This window comes from Telopea speciosissima, chromosome 5, assembly GCF_018873765.1.
Source record: "Telopea speciosissima isolate NSW1024214 ecotype Mountain lineage chromosome 5, Tspe_v1, whole genome shotgun sequence".
NCBI classification, from domain to species: Eukaryota; Viridiplantae; Streptophyta; class Magnoliopsida; order Proteales; family Proteaceae; genus Telopea; species Telopea speciosissima.
In genome coordinates this window covers 16,112,029-16,133,730 of record NC_057920.1, presented here as the reverse complement: position 1 = coordinate 16,133,730, position 21,702 = coordinate 16,112,029, and the positions used below count along the sequence as shown (strand labels likewise).

Genomic DNA, 21,702 nt, shown 5'->3' with positions numbered 1-21,702 from the left:
TAAAATATTGGACATTTGAATGTCAAGTGGGTGGAGTTGTTTTGTAACTCACACATATTTAAAACATGTCATTTCACCCCCAAACCACTCCTTTTCCATTTGGTGGATGAAGCTCATGTATGGGTCCAACTGAGATCATATCAGTCCATCGATAATTTCTAGTTGGCCTTTGAAATGACCAAAACGTCCCTTGCTTACCGATGGTGAAATCAGTTTTATATTGGTCATAAAAGTGTGTTATATGCCTAACTTAATTGTGAGGTGTGTGATTCTTTTCAAAATGGTAAACTGTTTTGGCTGCCAGAGCAAATGCCCGGGTTCAAATAATGAGGGCAGCCATTTTGTGCAAAAATGCCAAAGGTTAGGACCGACTACAAACTCACCCCTCCCAGGACCCCACATAGGCGGGACCAGCACTGGGTAATGTCCACGGTTTTAGGAATCTGATGTAGACAGGTTTCTGGGCCAGAAATATGGCCACATGAACCTAAGGGGCCAGATCCATGACACCAATTAGGTGGACCAGGTTTGTGGGCCTTTAAGCCACCAACCTTGGGCTGGGCCAGCCATGCGGCTGGGTGTTTTCTGGTTCACTCAGAACCAGATCGTGGGGATCTATAGCTGATATCTTATTCTAATATTTTGTTTTAACGACTTTTTATTTTGTGTTAAAAGCTAGGATTTTTAGTTGCCATTGAGTTTTCTTGCTGTACAAGTCCCAATATTGGCATTGTAAGGTACTCTCTAATTTTGTTATTTCTATTTCTGTTATTTCCTTAGATATGGCTACTGCCAATCTGTATGTACTGGACTTAAGGAGTTCTCAAGATTTTAACGAAGTTGAGTTTATGGCTTTGCTAATGGGCTTGTGAAACAGTGAGGTGACGATGAGAGGCCTTGAGGTGAGATGCCTAGGTGCAAGTGAGAGACTCAAATCACTATCCTAGCCTTCTCCTATTCTCTTGTATCAATACCCCTGTTTCTCCTTATTGTGCTTAGATTCTTTTTCACAACTGAGACACAATCGAAGGTTCCTTGCTGCTGCTGGAAGAGTGCTTACTGCTGCTTCATCAGTTGTTGGCTGGATAGGACAAAGGGTTACCCTGCTGTTCAGCCTCACTGGTGTTTCTTGGTGAAAGCTTCAAGACCTTTGAAGTGGAGGTCCATCCATCAACTAGAGCCCATATTTTGACAGCAAAGTACAGTCTTCAAATCCTTCCTTCGATGGTAATTTGAGGCTGATCCAGTTACTAGATTGGTCTATACCAGTTAGTTATTAATTTTGGACCTTAGTTACTAATTCTGAGACTTATTGTTATTTCAACATCTAGCCATTAATTTTGGCTGTGTTTTTGAGGGGTTAGTCAACCCTATTAGATCTCCACTCGATTGGAACATAAGGTCCAGTCAAGCACTTTGGTTGCTATTTCTGATGACTGTTGATTCCTAGCTTCTTAACCTGTTTCCCTACTCTGTGGTAGATCTTAAACTGTTGCTGTTTAGTCCTATTGTGATTGGAATCATCCTAGACCATTATTAGATATTGTTGGAAGTTGGAATAATTACAATACCTTGCTGTGCACCTATAAGTGTTCCTGTCATTGCCTGTTGCTGGAAATTGGTAGAAGGCTGTAATGCCATTAGTATGAGTTGTCCTATTGTAATTTAGGGTCGTATTTGTGTATTTGAATCCTAGTATTACATTAAAATCGGTATCGGCCATGACCGATACCAATATCTGGACGATACTGTACGGATATGTGTACCTTATTTATGGCGTGATGAATGCTCATTTTATTGGACATGTGGTGTTAGTCATTTTTGTATTGTTCAACATGCTCTTGATTGAGTAAATATGTGGACGTAATTAAAGATATGTATTATGATGTGGTGTGATGCAGATTCATCACCGAAATGGGCTTATTTCTTGAGAAATAAGTCTAGGGTTGGGTTATATGTATGTTGGGCCTTTGATCCCATAGGTTTTCTATGTAATAGGCCACTTTAATGAGCCTAAACTAGGGGTATATAGGTTGCATACGGGATTAGCCTAATACTTAGTTACTTTTATGTTTTTAGATTGAACCGGTTTAAAATTGGTTGCATCCAATTGGTTCAATTGGTTTAATTTAAGTGAAGTGTTCCTATTGGTTAATAGGCCCTTATATCCTATTGGCTAGTATGGAATCTTCTTTTAAATTAGTTGTTTTAAGTGAGATTATTTTATTTTAAGTTAGTAGGGGTATCTTAGTCAATTTACTGTTTTAAATTAGTTAAGTTAGATTAAATCTCTCCCTTCCACGATTTTAGAAGGAGGAGACTTTAATTTGTACTAGGATTTGGCCATTGGCCCTTTATTATAAAAGTAAAAATCGTGGGAGGCTCCCACACATTGAAATTTGAATTAAAAGACTGTTTTCTGCTGCTAGCCGACTGCTGCTGCAGTTCTGCTCCTTGTGAGTGTGCATCCTTGTGGATTTCAAGGTGGAAAGGGTGGGTGGATTCCTGCGACTCCTTACGCCGTGATGGCTGGGAGGATCTCCCTCTGAAGGTGGTTTCACCCTTCATCCTTCAAGCTGCTGCCGGTGGATTCCAGTAGTGAGTTTGAACTTTAAATTCTGTTTTTTCTATTCATTCTCCTTTCCAATCAATTCCCCCTTTATTTTCTATTTTAATTTCATAAACCCTAGTGTTCTAAATTCAGTCCAGCCATATCCTATCACCCAAATCCCTTCAAACTTCAGATACAGCATCACTACATTAACCCCTCCACTCGATCCTGACTGCTGTCTCCATCCCTAGTTCAAAACCCTAGAATTCCCTCATCCCCCATAAACCTAAAAACCCAGAATCAGTACTTCTAACCATCAAAACCCTCCCATATTTGGATCGAATCTTCCCCTCCTTGTTTGGTAAACTCGATCCCAAGACCAGCCCTTAGATCCCACTCGTACCCTAGTTTTGGTAATTTTTCTTAATTTCTAAAACCTGAAACCCTAACCCTAAATCTGCAGAATTATAAAACCTAATCAAATCTTATTTTTTTTATATCAAAATAATTCCCTAGACCTGCTGATCATTACCATATATTACTTTCATCCATAACCCTAGCCTAAACCCTAGATTTGCCCTAAACAACCCCAAATCTACCCCAAACAGCAGACTTGATCAGAACCTGATTTCACTTGGCTCTTAGTAGGATTATCTCCTATTCTAGGACTACATTATGGTGACTAGTGTAAAAACCGTGGAGGGTCAAAGTAGTGAATTCCCAATTACAATTGGGCTACATCAAGGGTCAGCGTAAGCCTTTATTTGTCTGCACTTATCATGGATTTGTGAACCAGGGACATCCAAGATGAGGCTTTTTGCTGATGACATTGTTTTGGTGAATGAGACAAAAGTAGGAATTAACACGAAGTTGGAGTTATGGAGATCAACCTTGGAAGCAAAAGTTTTCATGATAAGTAGAACAAAAACGAAGTATATGGTGTATAACTTTAGTAACTCTAGGACGGATAATGAGGGGGTGAAAATTGATGAGAGGGAGATTCCACAAAGTGATTATTTTAGGTATTTGAGATTCATCAGTAAGGATAGTGATATAGAAGATGATGTTGCTTAGAGAATTAAAGTAGGATGGATGAAGTGGAGAGGTGCATTCGGAATGTTGTGTGATTGACGTATTCCTTTAAAGCTTAAAGGAAAATTTTATAGGACAGTCATGCGACTAGCTATGATGTATGGTGTGGAATGTTAGGGAGTTAAGAAACGTCATATAGATAAGCCAAGTGTAGCGGAGATGCGTATGTTGAGATGGATGTATGGCAAAACTAGGAAGGATAAAAAAAAGGAATGATCATGTTAGAGTTGATTTAGGAGTTGCTCCGATTCAAGATAAGCTATGAGAAACTTGTCTGAGGTGGCATGGCCATGTTCAACAGAGGCCTTCGGATGCTACAGTTCGGAGGAGTGACTTGATTCAGATTGAATATACTAAAAGAGCTGCAGGCCTAAAATTACCCTAGGATAAGTGGTGAGGAAAGACACGCATAGCTTAGGTCTTGTTTCAAGTATGACCTCGAATACAGCTGATTGAAGGGCAAAGATCCATGTAGCCGACGCCATTTAGTTGGAGTAATGCTGAGTTGTTGTTATTGTTGTTATGTTCTTTTTCTTTCTACTATTTTTATTAATCTTTTGTCTTTGCAAGGATCCATGTAGCCGACCACATTTAGTTGGGATAAGGCTGAGTTGTTGTTGCTCTCGATATATGGTTGACGCAATCCGGAGACCGAGAACCCTTATTTGGATCACTTATGGGCCCACCCAATCATCAAGATTCCAAGCTTTAAAGGGGAATGACAGATTTCTGAATAAACAGAATCTTAAAATGGTTGCTTGGTAGATAACTATGAACTAGGACACGAGGAATTAATATTTGAAGAGAAGGGTGGACTAGGCATTAACATAACATAAGGATAGGGACAAGATTTAAGATGAAGAGGTGTATTTTGGGAAAGTGGGGGATATGGTGACAGTTAATTTATCGTCACCAAGTCTTCTTCAACCTTATGACAAGATCCAGCGGAAACACCAATTTAAGATTTAGCAAAATATTCTGAACTCAGGTTGGGGCGGAAGTTCCTGTTTGTGTTCTCGTTATAGATTTGTAACTCACGATAGAGGAGCTAATGAGGGGCAGGGACCTAGAGTCTGAGTTGCCCTAGGTAGGGAATCTTACATACAAAATCTAGAGTCTGGTTGTGGGTAATGCTGGCCACAGAAAGGATACAGGCGAACAGAAACAGAAGAAGAGAGGAGCAGTTAAAGTAAAGAAGAATTAGGAGGAAGAACAGGAAAGCTGAAGCTTACCAGAAAGGAGTGATTTCGCAGGGGAGGAGGGACGAACCAGGAGCAACCACTTGGCTCTGGTAACACAGGCAAACTATAACAAAAAATCAATTTTATTCTTCATTCTCTATTCCAAACGGTGGGTTTCTTGCATATAAATATGAAGAAATGCAACTCAAAATAGAAACTTGCTCAGGAAACTGAAAAAAATAACTGATCTAATCTTCTACGCAGCTAACTCAAAATAAAACAGAATAAAATAAAAGATTACAAGATAACCCCAAATAAATAAATATACCCGTAAATGTCCTACTGAACCAAAACCATAGTTGGACTTGGTTCATCTTGGTCTGGCTACCAAACAGGTTTACTTTTTTTGTTTTTCCTTCCAAATCTTTCCTTTTTTTGGGTATGTTGATCCAAGGAAGTGCTCCTGCATCAGTGGTTGTATTTGAATTATCAAAAAGGTGTGCCAATTTGGGTGAGGGGAATTATTTTGGGTTGTCAATTCTTAGTTTCTGGTGTCTCTTATTACGTTACAAATGATAATAATCATATTATTGACTGTACATACACAACTGCAAAAGCCAGCTATTCGCAAAGTCGTCAAAACTGTGTTTGGAAATTATGTGTGCTTTAATGAGTTTTTGTGCCATCCGAACAGCAGAATTCAGTTGAGAGTTTCTAATACGTAGACATTGCATTGACTATGTATTGGTATACCAAATGGTATTCAAGTTAACAAAAGATCATACACCTGACTTCTATTAGTGTGTTGCTCAAATAAATTTTTTTTCTCAAATAAATATATTCATGCTGCATTTCTCTACTGTATACTAAGGAAAACCTTGTCTTCTCCATTATGAAGTATGAATTTTAATTTTTTAGCCTGTTCTTTACAGAAAGTGCATATGCTAACGTCCCAACAACACCGTATGAGCTTCCAGATGGACAGTAAGTTCCTACTTCAAGGTCCATTTTGAGATTGTAGTAATTATTGTACTGTATGACTCTTAGAATTATCAAGTTCTACTCTCTAAATATTGTCGAGTGTTCTATCTTTATAATAGTGCCCTTGGCAGACTGCTGTTGAATGGTCGTGATTTCTGTTTCTTTTTGGTGATTGTTTAATTTAGTTTGCTGTTTGTTTTGTTCTTGATTCAAAAAGGATAAGCCTATTAGGCAGAATTGAAAAGCAAACCAGGAACATTTCGGCATCAAATCAACAATGTAGTACCCATTTCGAAACCTAATTCGATGGTGGGAGGAACTGAGGGAGAAAAATCTCTGCAAAAATATTAAAATAACAATGACTACGCACTATGCAGGCTTGTGGCCTTTACAATGCCTATACAAGAAAAGCACTACAAAGAATTTATCTGGAACCCTCTAGTCTTATGTAATGCACTTTCTAATATTGATAACAACAACGACAACAACAAACACAGCCTTATCCCAACTTAATGGGGTCGGTTACATGGATCCAAACAAAACAAAGTAGGTAAAGCTGAGGTCTAAAAAAAAAGATGGAAAACAAGGGATGAGAAATGAGATGAGAGATGAAAAACGGAAAACGACAAATGCAAGATGGCAAATAAATGAAAAATGAAAGATGAAAGTAAGAGGAAAGAGGCACAGCCCACAAAGTCAGGAAAATCTCAATTAAATGGGGTCTGCTACATGGATCCTTGCCCTCCAATAGGTTCTATCTGAGGTCATTCTTGGTGCAATGCCTAGACTATGCATGTCCTTCCTCACAACTTCTCCTATGGTCATTTTAGGCCTCTCCTTAGCTCTTTTAGCTTCAATCGGGATCATATCACTCCTCCTTACTGGGGCGTCCCTAGGCCTCCGTTGGACGTGACCATATCACCTCATACGACTCTCTCGAGCTCGTCATTGATCGGGGCGACGCCCAAGTCCGCTTTAATAAGCTCATTCCTTACATTATCCTTCCTAGTTTTTCCGCACATCCATCTTAACATCCTCATCTTTGCTACACAAAGCTTCTCAATATGACACTTCTTAACTGCTCAGCATTCTGCCCCATACATCATAGCCGATCGTAAAACTGTCCTAAAGTACTTTCTAATATTGATCCCTGCAATAAATAATGTAAAGACTAAAATAACCTTGCTCAATTAAATAAACATGCCAAAAATAGAATCGCATCAGATATTGACACTCCTTCAGTAAATTAGTCATAACTTCTCCACTATGAGAGTATGAGTTGGAATTGCATGATCTCTGTCTCATTGGATGGTAAATCGATAGCGCTTCCAAACAGAGCCAAAATCAAGCAAAAAGGACATGTTTTGATTACCCAAAGTCAGTCCGAATAAAAGTGATGAACAGCTCATTTGCTGCTACTTAGAATACCATTCCCTTTTAGTGATTAATATTTCTTTAGGTCTCAATCATCCATTGATGTCACAAAAGGCTGAGCTGATTTTCTCCCATTCATAGTTGTCAAGGTGTTTGCCTAGGCATCCAGGCACAGTCTAGGGTCCAAGGCGACAACACACCTTATTTGATACGGAAAAGGCAACTGCCTTTGATGCAGATATATCAGCGAAAATGGGCTTATTATAGTGGAAATAAGCCTTGGGTTTGGTTCTATCCATGTTGGGCCTTGGTTCAATGGGTTTTTATTGTATTAGTCCACTTTAATGGGCCTAAAATATGGGTAGAAGGAATCAATATGATATTCATTTCATTTGTTAGTCTAGTTAAAGTAATATTTCTTTATTTTATCGCAATGGGTTTTTATTGTAGTAGTCCCACTTTAATGGGCCTAAAATATGGGTAGAAGGAATCAGTATGATATTTATTTTATTTGTTAGTCTAGTTAAAGTAATATTTCTTTATTTTATTTGTTATCAAGTATTTTTTTTTTTGGTAAATGAATATATTACCGAATCCCAAATGAGGGCAGGGAAAGAGAACCAATATACAAGAAAGAAGAGGAAGAAGGGAGGAGAGAGAGAGAGAGAGAGAGGGGAGGGGGGGGGGAAAGAGGGCGGCAACCAGCCTACGCAGAGGAGGAAGGCCGCAGAAGGGCAATGTCAAGGCCCCGTTATCAAGTATTTTAGTTAGGCTAGAATAGGTCTCGAAGAGTCCAGCCTTATTTCGGTCTCCTTTAGTATTTCAGTTTCCAAGTTAGTTTAGGTTACCCAGTTTAGGCCTATACTTTTCTGATTTTGAGTCTGATTTTGAGTCTTCTATATAAGTTTGTAAGGGGCTACACCTTTATACACAAATGTGATGAATATAAGTTGGCTTTTGCCTTTGGTTCTGTGGTGATTCAGTAGGGTCCCTGGTATGGATTCCAAGGCTGGGTTGTTGGTGGTGATTCCAGCCCTGCAGATCAGGTGGTGATTCCTGACCATGACCTTTTTATCTTTTCTTTTTATTTAGTTTCAGCTATAGCTTCAAAAACCCAAAATCCTTTCCCTTGGAAATCTATTTTCCTACTTCAACTTGGATTTCTCCAAATCCTTTGTTCAAAAATTGATCTTTGATTTCAGTTCTTTGTTCTGTTATTAGTTCTGAATCTTTCGATAGTTTCAAAATCTGAATTTTCCAATTAATACTAGAAATCCTGTTGCAACTAGGATTTGTTAAATCATCAGGTTGTTGAATCTGTTTTGGCTATTCTGTTCATACTTATTGTTACCGGTTATTCAACTGTTAGAGCTTTAATTGATCATTGGTTTAAACCCCCCATTCTGTCCATCGATTCTGCAGTTGTTAAGCTAACTTCCCCAAGTAGACTTACTCCATAACTGAGAATCTAGCCATCGCTTTGGATGTCTTGTGCATGGTGGACGCCATATTGTATGGTGTGTGTGTTTTTTTTGGTTATGTTATAGGTAATGGGTTCTAATTCTAACCCTATTATTGATTTGTGTACAAGATTATGAAGCATACGTGACACATGGAATCATACTTTCACAGTTACATGTTCTATAATTCTGTTTCTTAATCATATGCTATTATGCTCTTAGTTTATTGCTTTATATTATTCTTTTTGATGAATATGCTTATATTATATCCTACATTTATTATGTATTGGTTTTCTCATATTGGGTCATTACTAGCATATTTCACTGATACATAAACATAGTTGTCAATGCGTCGCCTAGGCGTCTTGGCACCTTGGGCGCCTAGGCGGGTGCCTTGGATGCCTAGGTCACCTAATTGGTGTCGCCTTGAGTTTTGCCCCTCTCCAACGCTTTGGGTCGCCTGGACTCCATGACAACTATGGATACATTTACATTAAATTGATCATATTGCATTACTAACATAATTATGTCTATGGCATAAATACTACATATAATGCTTGCCTAGGCGACACCTAGTCGAGCGCCTTGTCTCCTAGGCACCCATACACCATCTTGGGGTTGCCTAGCCGCCTTGACAACTATGCTCCCATTAATCGGGACTCATAAATCTCCGCAATCTTTCCAATTTCTGTTGTACATCAGATTTCAATAGACCTCTTTTTCTTTGCTTGAAATCGCTGAAAATGATACAAGGGCTTTGATGCATTCTGGTTTACATCACTTCATGTATCTCATTTTTTATTCAGGACAATAGAAGTTGGAGCTGATAGATTCAAGATTCCAGATGTTTTGTTCACTCCATCCTTAGTTCAGGTCGGTGAACTGATTTTGGGCTTGTTAGGTTTCTGCATTCTTTTTATTTTTATTTGTCAGAATTGTCTGGAGGTTTGGGAATTGTAGGGACAGAAGTAGGCAACTATAAATCTATAATGCTTCTGTTTATGCCCAAACACTTCAATTGGCACTTCATGTTGCAAAGTATTGCATGCATGTGTTCTATTCCAAAATTTGGGTTTTCTGTAATCAATTTTCTGCCAAACTTGGTGCTCTTAAGTCTCTTTAAATGTTGTGGTCAATCTGCTTGGTCAAACTTGAGGTTGGTGGAAGGTGGAAGCTGAGAGATTCTATATAATCATTGGAAATTGGTTCCGTATTGTGGACGGTACTTAAAATTTTTCTTAGAGTGAGGGTTACTTATACCTGAGTATTAATCAAAAGCTATGAATTATTCAATCTTCCCTGTTTGGCATCTTCATCACTTATTTGAGGGATTTCATTTAGGTTACAGTCGTCAGCTAGAAATCAACATCCGCATTGGTTACCATGTATGAAAGCTATTAGGTTGTGATCACAATGAGTATCAGTAATTATAAAATCGTAACCAAATGCATCATAAGTATAGGTTCAAGAGCCACTGTCTTCTCACTAATGCAATAGGGTGCTTAGGAGTAGAGTTGGCAACTGGTCATCTTGCCTCATGTCAGATTCCTGTTGAACCAAATTTGCTACCAAAACATGATTTGTTTACTCATCATGTCATTTATCCCAACCCTGGTACAACCTGTTAATAATTAGTTTGTGTTCAAGTCAACCTTCCATAGTTAATCATGTCAATGTGTTCTCTTGGGTTTGTGTTAATTTTGTTTTAAAGGTTGATAGTGCTGGGGAATGGATTTCCCATGTCAGTCTAAAAAATTGTTTTAGTTGGTCGATTCCTGAACTATTCGTTTTAATGCTGATAGTTTGACTTTTCTTTTAACTTAGTTGTTTACTTTTCACCTATACTTATTTTTATCTTTATTACCAGACAATTCCCGGTATGGAGAGTTTTTCAGACTCTGCTCCTGTTCGCGGTCTTCCCCAGATGGTAAATTGCATTTTGTCTTGTCATGCATTTCTACAGGATCTTGCTCATACTAAAGGGCCATTACCCAGTGCTGGTCCCGCCTATGCGGGATCCTGGGAGTGGTGAGTTTGGAGTCGGTCCTAAACTTTGGCTTTTTTGCGCAAAGTGGCCACCCTCAATACTCGAACCTGGGCATTTGCCCTGACAGCCTGAACCTTATACCGTTCCTCTAAGCAATGACTCATACTATAATTATTTATTTATTTTTTATCTTGAATAAATTGTTTTTCTCAAACTGTTTTGGTCACATCTTGTTTGGAATTTGTGCATAGGTTGTTGAGAGCATAAATAAATGTGATGTGGACATCCGAAGGGAACTATTTAGCAGTATACTGGTAAGTTAATTTCTTATCTCTCTTAGACATCTGTCGGCACAGTTTAAACTTTTTAGCTGAAGGCATTTCATTTAGACAAAACTTTATAGAGTTCTAAAGGAAAACTCTGTACAAATCAACTGATCAAGCTGTTAATGGTTGGACCTCATGAGCTATCATTGTTTTTTCCATACCGTAGGTTTTTCTAGCAGATTCCAGCGCTGGTCTTTGGTTCTCCATTCTAATCATCTGACCTATGGAAGAACAGGGTTTGACTTGAGAAAAAATTTGGTGTTTTTATCTTCTAGCTGAAGTGATATAACACATGGTCAGCCCAAAACCAAAAAGAGGCCTGAACAGTGCTTGAACCAGCCCAGCTGTGACCACATGTTGATACAGACTAAGCCAAACTGATTGGAAATATACTGGGTTTTTTAATCCCAGCTGCGGGCCCCTTTTGGTCTTAATATGATTTTAGTTTATAGTCCTTTGATTAGTGAAAGTCTTAATGTTTAGAAATCATAGTAGGTTGTGCTTTCGTTATTTCTATTGATCTATTGGATAGGGTGAGCTGGTTGTTAATTATTCTATTGGTTGTTTGTTTGAAGACTCAGTCCATATTACTACTTACTAGCAGGTAGAGTAGGAACCCGATCTTTAAGTTTCTATTTGAGGCAGTGTTCCCAGCTCCATTAGAAGCCACTGAATTTATGAAAGAGCGATAAACCAACGTTTATGCCAATATCTTTTCTCATGCTGGCAGAATAGTGACATTAACATTTTGGCAGAAAACTCAATACAGGTTTTGGTTGATTGGGTACATAAACTACATGTGCTTAAGTTCTGTGAATGAGGCTTATTACACGACTAAAATTATAAATTTTATCAAAATAAATTGATCTTGAGTCAGTTTTAGCTCGTAGCAATGACTTGATCTTACTTGTTTCTTCCATTCTCATTTAAATAGCTTGCTGGGGGCACAGCATCAATGCAACAGTTGAAAGAACGCCTTGAGAAGGACTTGCTAGAGGTAAATTTTCACTCAGAATTGTAGTCTGATATTTTACCTGTACAATGGCTTTTGAGGCTGATGGTTTCTATGATCTCTCTATTGGCTAAACCTTCGAGATGCAGAGTTAGGCACCATCTGGTTAATAACTAAGTTACTACCACGTCTACCTTGGGCACCATTGTTGTAAACCTAGAGTTATTTCTCAGTGTCTGGACTCTGGACTGTGTATGGTCCTTCACTCCTTCCCTTGAAGCCCTGTATAGCACTGTAAAAGTTTTCAGTTCAAGTTCTGCTCACCTTCTTTCAGTTAACTTCTTTTATTTTCTTTGGCTTCAAATTTCTACATTAAGGTCAATAAGTTAATTGGTTGTCTAAATATATCTGGTATATCTGGAAAGGCATCTGGGCCTTTCATCCTCTTTTCTGTTTCATCTCTCGTGTTGTAAATATTCTGTATATGAAATTCACTAGATTGTCTATATTCTTCACTTTCTGGAATTTCGGGGTCACTTAAGTAGAATTAGCTGGAGCTAGTTCTAGATCTTTGCCTAAGTTTTTTCTCCCTTTCCATCTCTCTCGAAATCTCACAAGATCTTAGACATTGTTGCATCAGTTGTTTTCTATTTCTTTTACGGCTCCATTTGTTTTTTATATGAAACAGGCGAGTATTAAAAAATAAGTAAAATGTATTATTATAGAGTTTGTTTCATTGGAAGTAAAAACAAGAGATGTAAAGTTCTACAGACTATTTTATGCCCTAGGCTATAAAATAAAGTAGTGGAAGGCAAAGTATTTCCGAAACTTTAATTTACCTCTAGCCATTTATGTTGAAACAAATGGAGCCTAAATATGTGTTCAAAATAATATGTCAGTGATTTTATAATAATCATTAAAAGTTTTATGATGTGAGCTGAAAATTTGTCCTTCAATTTTATTTCTCATGGTGTTTACTTTTCCGTACCTCTTAAAAGATTCCATGTTAGCTTAGAATGTAGACAGCTAGAGTAGCTGCTTTGTAATTGTACTAATGGTTGTCTGATAGAATCTTTCACTTTGGAGATCAGTGCTTTGAGTAATTGGCCGTAATAAACCACAAATATCATCTTGATTTTCATTTTGTGTTATTCAAATGCAGGAGTCTCCTCAAACAGCTAGAGTTAAAGTATTGGCAATTGGGAATTCAACAGAACGGCGATTCAGGTAGAGTTCACATCTTTGATCCGCTGTTTGTCACTAGTTATGTGGTCAGGATTTAAATAGTGAGGATCTTACAGGAGTTTTGTAATAAATCAAAACATTGGTTTTGTTCTTGAGTGTAGCATGACTATTTAGAACATGTCTAAATTCTTTCTTCTTTTTTTTTTTTTTTTTTGGGGGGGGGGGGGGGTAAAGGGGGGGCGGGAAATAGAACTCGTCTAGATTAAATCACCATTTACAAAGGTTAATGCTCATAATTTTGCGGAAAGTTTTTTTTATCTTTAATGAGTTTTGATAGCATTTCTATATGTGTGAGGTGTCAGTTCCTCTGTAATGGTGACTGGTGTTGTCATTACAAAATACCATTTTTTCTACTTTCACTGTGTACTAGTAAAATTCTGGATTAAGTTGCTATTTACAAAGGTTAACACCCTTGATTGTGTGTGTTGGTAGTATATCTATGTGTAAGGTCTCATTTCCTCTATGTAATGGTGTCTGATCATTAGAAATTATTAATTTTTCTAGTTTTACTATAGGTAATTAAAATTAAAGTCATTCTCTTTGTTGGGGGTCATAAGATAAACTGTTAGAGTCAGTTATTTTTGCAACATATCAATATTCCAAATTTGTCCCTGATAACCTTTCAAATAAATAAATCCACACCTCACATGCAATATATGGATGGTAAACCTGGCCCTAGAAATTGTCCACTAGAGGATTAATGTAGGGTGAATAAAATTCTGGCATTATATCTGTTTAACTAATACCATTAATTTCTTTCTTCAATGGTGTACATTGGAATCCACTTGTTACAAAAATTTATTTTGTCTAATACTCCTATGATGGAAACTAGAACGAGTATATTTTACTGGGTATTACTTCAATGGAATTATTGGGAGGTCATCTTCAACATGCTACCTGATACTGGTAAACATAGTTCAAAAACTCATTTCGTCTCCGTCGAAATCTCGAATATTTCGGTCGAGTCGAAACGAAACGCAAGTTCGAATTGAAAAAATGCAATATTTTGGAAATTTCGGTCATTTCAGTCATTTCGGCATTTTACACCCACAAATGGCCAAGCAAAACTCATAGAAAAAATACTATATTTCGATGCAATTTCGGTATCTTGGAAATTTCGGTCAGACTGAAACACCGAAACGAAACGAGATTTTAAACCTTGCTGGTAAACAATGTACTGCTCATGAAGAGGCTGAATGGGGCCTAGGAAATGGCTGAGCTAGTGTGTTGATTTTCACGTGGGGCTCCAATGCCTCTGCTTGAGCCAATAGCTGCCTGGAGGGAACCAATATGTTGGGCAGCTGAAGTGGCACAACCCCAAAGCTGCAAGCTGCAAGCTGCAAGCTGCGGTAATGTTCAAGATTGAAAACCACCATGAAGCATGATACATTTGTCCTAACTAATTTAAACTAATTTACGGACTTGTTCATACATAGATCCTCTGGGTCAAACGTAATACCTGGTGGGGACAGTTACAAATGTTTGATCAATTTCCTCTTCCACCCCCCACCCCCCAATTTTGGTTCCTTTAGTGGGTGTTGAGGTTTTACAAGATTTTTTTAGATCATTGGAAACTCTTTAAGAACTTGATGATCTATTGGTAGTATTTCTTCTCCATTTATAGGAGAATGGAAATGTTAAAATGCTTATGTATGAAAATAATGCGTTGTTGCAATGAAAAAAATTCTCTGTCCTGTATCAGAACCACTCTCCCTTTCATTTATCATGCCTACTCAAAAAATTGTGCTCTCTTCCGATACTTTCAACTATTGGGGTAAGGCTTGCTCCATCCACCCCCTCTAACTATTGATTATTTGTGAATGTCTATTGGTGTGTTATCCAGTGTTTGGATTGGAGGGAGCATTCTGGCTTCTCTTGGTTCTTTTCAGCAAATGTGGTTCTCCAAAGCAGAGTAAGTTTCAAAGGATTTTCATCTACGTGCTCTAATTTCAAATGCATACAAATGCTTATTGTTAGTTCACATAATCATAACTGTCTTTTTGGGAGTCTTTGTGGAACTTTGGTAATAAAATCATTCACCCGTCTTTATGGGAGTCTTTTTATGACTTTGCTGATAAAATCATTCATTAGATTAGGAAGAATTTCATGAAGGTGCTTTATTGACCTGGACAACGGGAGAACCTGGCCCTTTATATGGGCTGATCTGATCCAAATCCAGGCCACTCTGGTTCACCAGTTGAACTGGACCTGAAAAGTGGTTTTTTTGCATTTTTTTTGTTTGTGGTGAGCTAGTATGACTGATTTGGCCTACCTCCCCCCAGTTCAGGCCCGCAAGGCTACTACTGCTGGGTCTGCTGGGTCAACATTCAATCTTGTTTCTAAGTTCACCAGATTGGACTTAAATAGCCTCTGCTAAGTCCATCAATTTGGAACACCATTCTTTCTCAATGCATCTCTTACTGCATTCCAGTAATTCCTCGGTTGTTGCTTCTCTATTGATTGCAGGTATGAGGAGCATGGGGCTTCCTACGTACAAAGGAAGTGCCCGTAGGAGCCTTTGTTTCTCGGGGTTTGAGAGAGAAGCAACTGTTTGTTCTCAAGGTATTTATGATTTTTTTTTTCTCCTCTTGGGATTGGGTGGGTCACGCAGGGGGTGAGGAGGGGCTTGGTTTGGCCATGAAGTTTCTCAGTGATCAGATGGTAGGCTACAGACAATCTAGTAGTTAGATTTGTTATTTACCATTTAAAGAAAGTGCGGTTGGTACGATAAATCGAGACTCTGAAGACACCTTTAGCCAACTGAGTCAATGGATGGTTTTCTTGAGCTTAAATCTATTCATGTGTGGACAAAGGAGAGAATCCGATCCATTACTGGAGAGCTAGACAATCAACAAGATATCAATTGCAGTGTATTGATGATTGTTTTAATGAATATACAGGCTGTAGATGATGATTGTTTTAGTGAATATACAGGATGCTAGATTAAATTTGATGATTATTTGTCAATTCTTAGTGAATATACAGGATGCTAGATTAAATTTGATGATTATTTGTCTTGAATAGATTACTCTTTGAATTTGATTTTTAATTACTAATGGTGGATGGTATTAAAAGTGGACTAACAGGTTCAATGTACTGCTGAACTGTCAGGCTTGAAAATACCCCTATTATCTCAGGCTGGACGATCAGTGTTGATTGAATCAGTTATAAACTCAATACCACTATACTTGAAGCCTTGCTTTCTTTTCTCCTAAAAACAAGTTTGTAATCAATTTAGCTTCTATTAATGCTGGTTTTTGGAGAAGGAAAGGAGGGGAAGACAAGATTATCGATAAACGTTTGGGCTTTTGACAAAGTTCATTCCATAATAAGGCTGTACTTTTCAAATTAGGTTGCCATATTCTCCTTTTGCTCTTTGGATCCTTGTGTTAAAATTAATTAACTTAGAAACTCGGATCTGTTTTTTTATGGCAAGAAACTCAAATATTCTTGATTCCAAATTTGAAGATTAAAAATGGGTCATGGATATAGAACAGTGTTAAGTTGGTTATCCAAACCTTGTTAAGTTTGATTTGCTTGAAAATGGATTGAAGGTAAACGGTTGGAATAACCCTTGGTTCCCTCATATAGACTGGTTACACCGACACCAACTACCTCAAACCTCCTATTTTAAAGGTACATCAATTGATTCAATATGGGGAATGGAATCATAATCTCATATGCGTTCTTTATTCCTTCATCACAATGCAGAGTAAGGTGGAATTTTCTGTGAAAACTTGGAAGTGCATCCAAATTTTAGGGTGTCGTATCGAAAGTACTAGCTGGAGGGCTCTACGATAGATACAAACTCTCCAGTTGTATGGATATAAATTTCATCAGTGTTTTTTGGCATCTGCTACTTTCTTGTGAGTTTATATATAAAGGATATGGGCTGCAGGACCATTGGGTTGTGTACTAAGAACATCTTAGCACCTTCACTCTTAGGCTTGGTTGAATTCCTATTTCGAAATATCTCCATCCCAAAATATTATAAAAGGATTTTCTTTTTTGTAGTGTCAATTACATGTTATTTCATATGGAATTTGAAAGGATGATCCATCGGAAGACGATCACTGCCAACATTCCCTCATCCACCAAGCTATGGATTTCAGGGAGATGATTTGGGGAAGGATCCTACCGTCATTCTCCTTTCACTTTCCTTTGATTTTCCTTTTAGTAGTGACAATTTCCCTCGGTGTATAATCGAAAACTTGCACCCTAAACCTTCAAGATCTATATGATGACTTCGCCCATAATCGATTACTTTCAACATCCATCCATCAAGTCCATGTTGACCCCCCAAGCATTCCCCAAACTACAAATATTAAAACCACCACCCATATCCAAAAGGGCTCTAAAGAATTTTCAAAGACGCAGTGGCCATGACAAACTTGGTAAATCGTAATTGATGGGAAAAGAACACTTCAGCTACTTGCGTCTCAAAAAGTAAAAGCAATAACTTAAGGGAGAATGTTCTCTGTGCCACAATGCAAGCTACACCCAGGTACATGGGCACAGCCTGTGCAGAGAGGTAGGGTGTTCATTGCACCCATCCCCTTGTACCTGGGCACAGCCTACACTGCAACACAGAGAACAAAGCCCCATTGATTAAGTTAACCATCCAATTAAACGCACCCTGTAAAACAGTTAGGGAAGGGGGGTGTTCCTACGCCAACAAGTACCAAATGTTCAACGAAAAAGTAGAATCATGGATGCATTTTTCGGTCTGGGAGGTGTCTCTCTATCTCCTCTTCAAAACAAGAGTCAGATTTGTCTTTTCACATGGGATGATGACATGGGATGAGAGAGAGACTCGTGGGAGTAATGGCGTAGGAAACACTGCCGGTAGATCTTTTTCCCATTATATGGGAATCAGATGTTCATCAAATTTTCAATTCACCCTGATTCCCAATTCAAAGTATCTACCAATTTCTAAGAATTATACCGATCTTAGCAGTAAGCAAGGCAAATATGACTCCAAAAAAAAGGAACCCTAGCAAATCATAACAGTGAAATGGCAGGATAAGCATATCTAATAGTCCAGCACACAAAACAATCCCAGCATATGACCAAAAAAAGCACACCCCCATGACAAACTGTAAACATTGAAACAGAACACAGCCAAACTGAACACATTGAACACATCATCAGTACTCGTCTCCCTCGTCACCATCTTCTCCCTCAGCAGACTCAGCACCAACCTCCTCATAATCCTTCTCGAGGGCAGCAAGATCTTCACGAGCTTCTGAAAATTCTCCCTCTTCCATTCCCTCACCAACATACCAGTGGACAAAGGCACGCTTGGCATACATAAGATCAAACTTATGGTCAATTCGTGAAAACACCTCTGCAACACTGGTCGAGTTGGAGATCATGCAAACAGCCCTCTGAACCTTGGCCAAGTCACCTCCTGGAACAACAGTTGGTGGCTGGTAGTTGATACCACATTTGAACCCTGTAGGGCACCAGTCCACAAACTGAATTGTACGCTTAGTCTTGATAGTGGCAACCGCGGCATTCACATCCTTGGGCACAACATCACCTCGGTACATAAGACAGCAAGCCATGTACTTGCCGTGGCGTGGGTCACATTTGGCCATCATAGACGAAGGCTCAAAAGCACTGTTGGTGATCTCCGCCACTGAGAGCTGCTCATGGTAAGCCTTCTCAGCCGAGATGACAGGTGCATAAGAGGAAAGCATGAAGTGGATCCTGGGGTACGGGACCAAGTTAGTCTGGAACTCTGTCACATCCACGTTGAGGGCACCATCGAACCTCAGAGATGCAGTCAAGGAAGAAATGACCTGAGACACCAAACGGTTGAGGTTGGTGTAAGTCGGTCGTTCGATGTCAAGGGACCGCCTGCAAATATCATAAATGGCCTCGTTGTCGAGAAGTACGGCAACATCAGTGTGCTCAAGAAGGGAGTGGGTCGAGAGGACACTGTTGTAGGGCTCAACAACAGAGGTTGAGACCTGAGGAGATGGGTAAACAGTGAAGCCAAGCTTTGACTTCTTTCCGTAATCGACAGACAGACGCTCCAAGAGAAGCGATCCCAGACCAGATCCAGTGCCTCCACCAACAGCGTTAAAAACCAGGAAACCTTGAAGACCAGTACAGTTGTCCGCGAGCTTACGGATCCGATCCAAGCAGAGGTCCACGATTTCTTTCCCAATTGTATAATGGCCACGGGCAAAGTTGTTAGCAGCATCTTCCTTGCCACTGATAAGTTGTTCTGGGTGGAAGAGCTGGCGGTAAGCTCCAGTCCTCACTTCATCAATGACAGTAGGCTCAAGATCTACAAACACAGCGCGAGGGACGTGCTTCCCAGCACCAGTTTCGCTGAAAAATGTGTTGAAGGCATCATCTCCTCCACCAACTGTTTTGTCACTCGGCATTTGGCCATCAGGCTACAACAAAATGCATATCATAAGATACTGATAAAGAAAACTAAAATTCAATAACTTATGGACGACTAAAAAAGGACTAATCGAGTTGTGGCAGCCGAAGAATTTTCACCAGGTCAGGTTATCATAATACTACAAGCAGTTACATCAGAAATGCAACAAACAATAAACCGTAAGGTTAAAACACGAAATTGATGCGTATGTATATCGACTTATATACTAAAATGGAGAAGAAACATTAAAAGACTAGATTTAAAACAAAGAACCTTGATCTGAAGAATCCGAAAGCATGAGTGTAGTCAGAACGGATGATAGAAGTAAGAAATGAGGCAACAAATATAATACACTGCAAAGGAAAAACAGATGGCCGGATCTGGTGCGAGATCTGACTAAATTGCAAGAGAACGAAATTCTGTAGAAAATCCGAAAATAGGAGAAATGCACAGATCGGAAATAGATAAGAATGTACGACTGTGACGTAGCATTTGCTCACAAAAAGATCTGCCACAGAATCACCGAATGATGCATCACACCGTAATTGAACAAAAACATACAAAAGTAAAAATCAAACAACAAAAATCTCACAGATCTGGGATATCTGAGAACGAAAACCCTAGATCAGAGAAATCAAAAGAGTTTGAAAGAATTACAAGAAATGTTCAAACATTTATCGAAATGCAACTAAAATAAACCTTTACGAATCTACGGATCTGAGATATATGAAACGAAAATGAAAAAAAGAAAATAGAAAAGAACATGCAAAACAGGATCTGAAAGGGAAACAATAGATCGGGAAAAAAATATAAAAGGAGAAACAGAATAAAAAAAAATTAACAATAAAAAAGAGGTTCGCTGTTTCAGATCGGAAATCAAACCTGGATGCCATGCTCGAGGCAGTAAAGTTCCCAGCATGCATTGCCGACCTGGATACCGGCCTGACCGATGTGGATCGAGATGCACTCTCTCATTTTCGCTTAGGGAGAAGGAACTCTCGAAAGAATACAAGAAATTTAGGAGGAGAAGAAGACAGAAACACAGGAGACCACAAAGACGGGCGTTTATTAAGACGCCCTTCGATGAGAGATGGACTGGTACCGGGTTTTCGCTTCGCCTTTTATAGGAGAAGGGTATAGAGATTAGAGAGGGAGAAGTATCTGGTTCTTTAACCACAGTTAGTTGGTCGTGGTCACGGTGACGGACGGCTACCAGCGAAGCACAACCATTGGACAGCCACAGCTAAAATGACTCTGTTAACCATGGTTTTCTCTTATTAGTTTTGCCGCCCGATTTCGATTTCGTTACCGTAACGGGTCTCCCTCAACGTTTGAAAAATTTGCAGTTATGATACTATAGGTAAAAGCAGTAGGGATGTACCATGATGCCCTTCACTGGTAAGGGTATGATGGGTATCGAAAAAACTTCGCTGGTTGAAGAGAGGCTGATCGATTGAAAGATGGTTTTGACCAATGAGCTGGGTGGGATGGGAAGGGTAGGATCGTCTTTTCAATGAGGGTGTAAGAGAAACAAATATAAGGTAGGCAACCCGGCTGTGTGTCAACCCTTTTTCATCTTTTAATTGGGACATCTTGTTGAATTTTTTTTGGGCTGAGCTTTTCTGTGCTGCAGCACAGCCTGAGTCCAAAGTCCAAACACATGGGTCTGCCATTCAGGGGGCATAGTGGTCATTTTGCTCACCCCCATGTGTCTGGACTCTGGACGCAACCTGTGCCCCTGGCACAAAAAACATTTGGCCATTTTTTTTTGTCAGGTTTCCTGTCCCGTCTGATTGTCTGGTTCCTCTCATAGGAGGCGAAAATGACAACTTAATCACCCCCGGACAGTTTGTTCAGGCAGGGGGTTAAGTTGTCATTTCCAACCCCCTATGAGAGGAATCGGACAATTGTACCCGACAAGAACCTGAGAGTATAATCCCATTTTGTTGGACACACGAACGAGATAGAGAGAGAGAGAGAGAGAGAGAATGCCTGAGTATGTGTACCATGTATGGTGTACTCCTTTATACAAATATCAAAGCGGTATACTATCCTACTATGTAGAACAAATAAATTTGGGAAATAGTTTTCTATATGGGAGTGTGGTCTACGCCAGCACTACCATGTGTCTATCTCTCTCCTCCTTAAAATAA

The 21,702-nt window shown here is 39.1% G+C and overlaps 2 protein-coding genes across 3 annotated transcripts in view; one reads left to right on the top strand and one right to left on the bottom strand.

The window, feature by feature from the left end:
- Positions 1 to 16,103, top strand: part of LOC122662272 (actin-related protein 4) — a 50,396-nt gene extending 34,293 nt beyond the window's left edge. The window contains exons 13-21 of one of the 2 annotated variants that reach the window (XM_043857854.1): positions 5,757 to 5,808; positions 9,446 to 9,512; positions 10,504 to 10,566; positions 10,878 to 10,940; positions 11,887 to 11,949; positions 13,067 to 13,131; positions 14,993 to 15,061; positions 15,616 to 15,670; positions 15,831 to 16,103. In XM_043857854.1, the coding sequence (XP_043713789.1) occupies positions 5,757 to 5,808; positions 9,446 to 9,512; positions 10,504 to 10,566; positions 10,878 to 10,940; positions 11,887 to 11,949; positions 13,067 to 13,131; positions 14,993 to 15,061; positions 15,616 to 15,661 (488 nt within the window). In that variant the 3' untranslated portion in view covers positions 15,662 to 15,670; positions 15,831 to 16,103. Of the gene's footprint in view, positions 1 to 5,756; positions 5,809 to 9,445; positions 9,513 to 10,503; positions 10,567 to 10,877; positions 10,941 to 11,886; positions 11,950 to 13,066; positions 13,132 to 14,992; positions 15,062 to 15,615; positions 15,713 to 15,830 lie in introns of those variants that run through there. The other variant, XM_043857855.1, reaches the window with a different exon arrangement.
- Positions 16,104 to 18,196: 2,093 nt separating this feature from the next.
- On the bottom strand, positions 18,197 to 20,650 carry LOC122661182 (tubulin alpha chain-like). Its single transcript, XM_043856521.1, has 2 exons — positions 20,432 to 20,650; positions 18,197 to 19,559 (listed from the first exon to the last, which is right to left on the bottom strand). Exons 1-2 carry the CDS (start codon positions 20,522 to 20,524, stop codon positions 18,297 to 18,299), a joined length of 1,356 nt encoding a protein of 451 aa, XP_043712456.1. The 5' UTR covers positions 20,525 to 20,650; the 3' UTR covers positions 18,197 to 18,296.
- Positions 20,651 to 21,702: the final 1,052 nt, after the last annotated feature.

What these genes read in the sequence shown, in the direction of transcription:
- LOC122661182 (XM_043856521.1), bottom strand. Translation starts at nt 20,524, where the DNA reads ATGAGAGAGTGCATCTCGATCCACATCGGTCAGGCCGGTATCCAGGTC. An exon ending in GCCTCGAGCATGGCATCCAG is followed by an intron (nt 19,560 to 20,431) that starts GTTTGATTTCCG and finishes ATTTTGTTGTAG; the next exon opens with CCTGATGGCCAAATGCCGAG.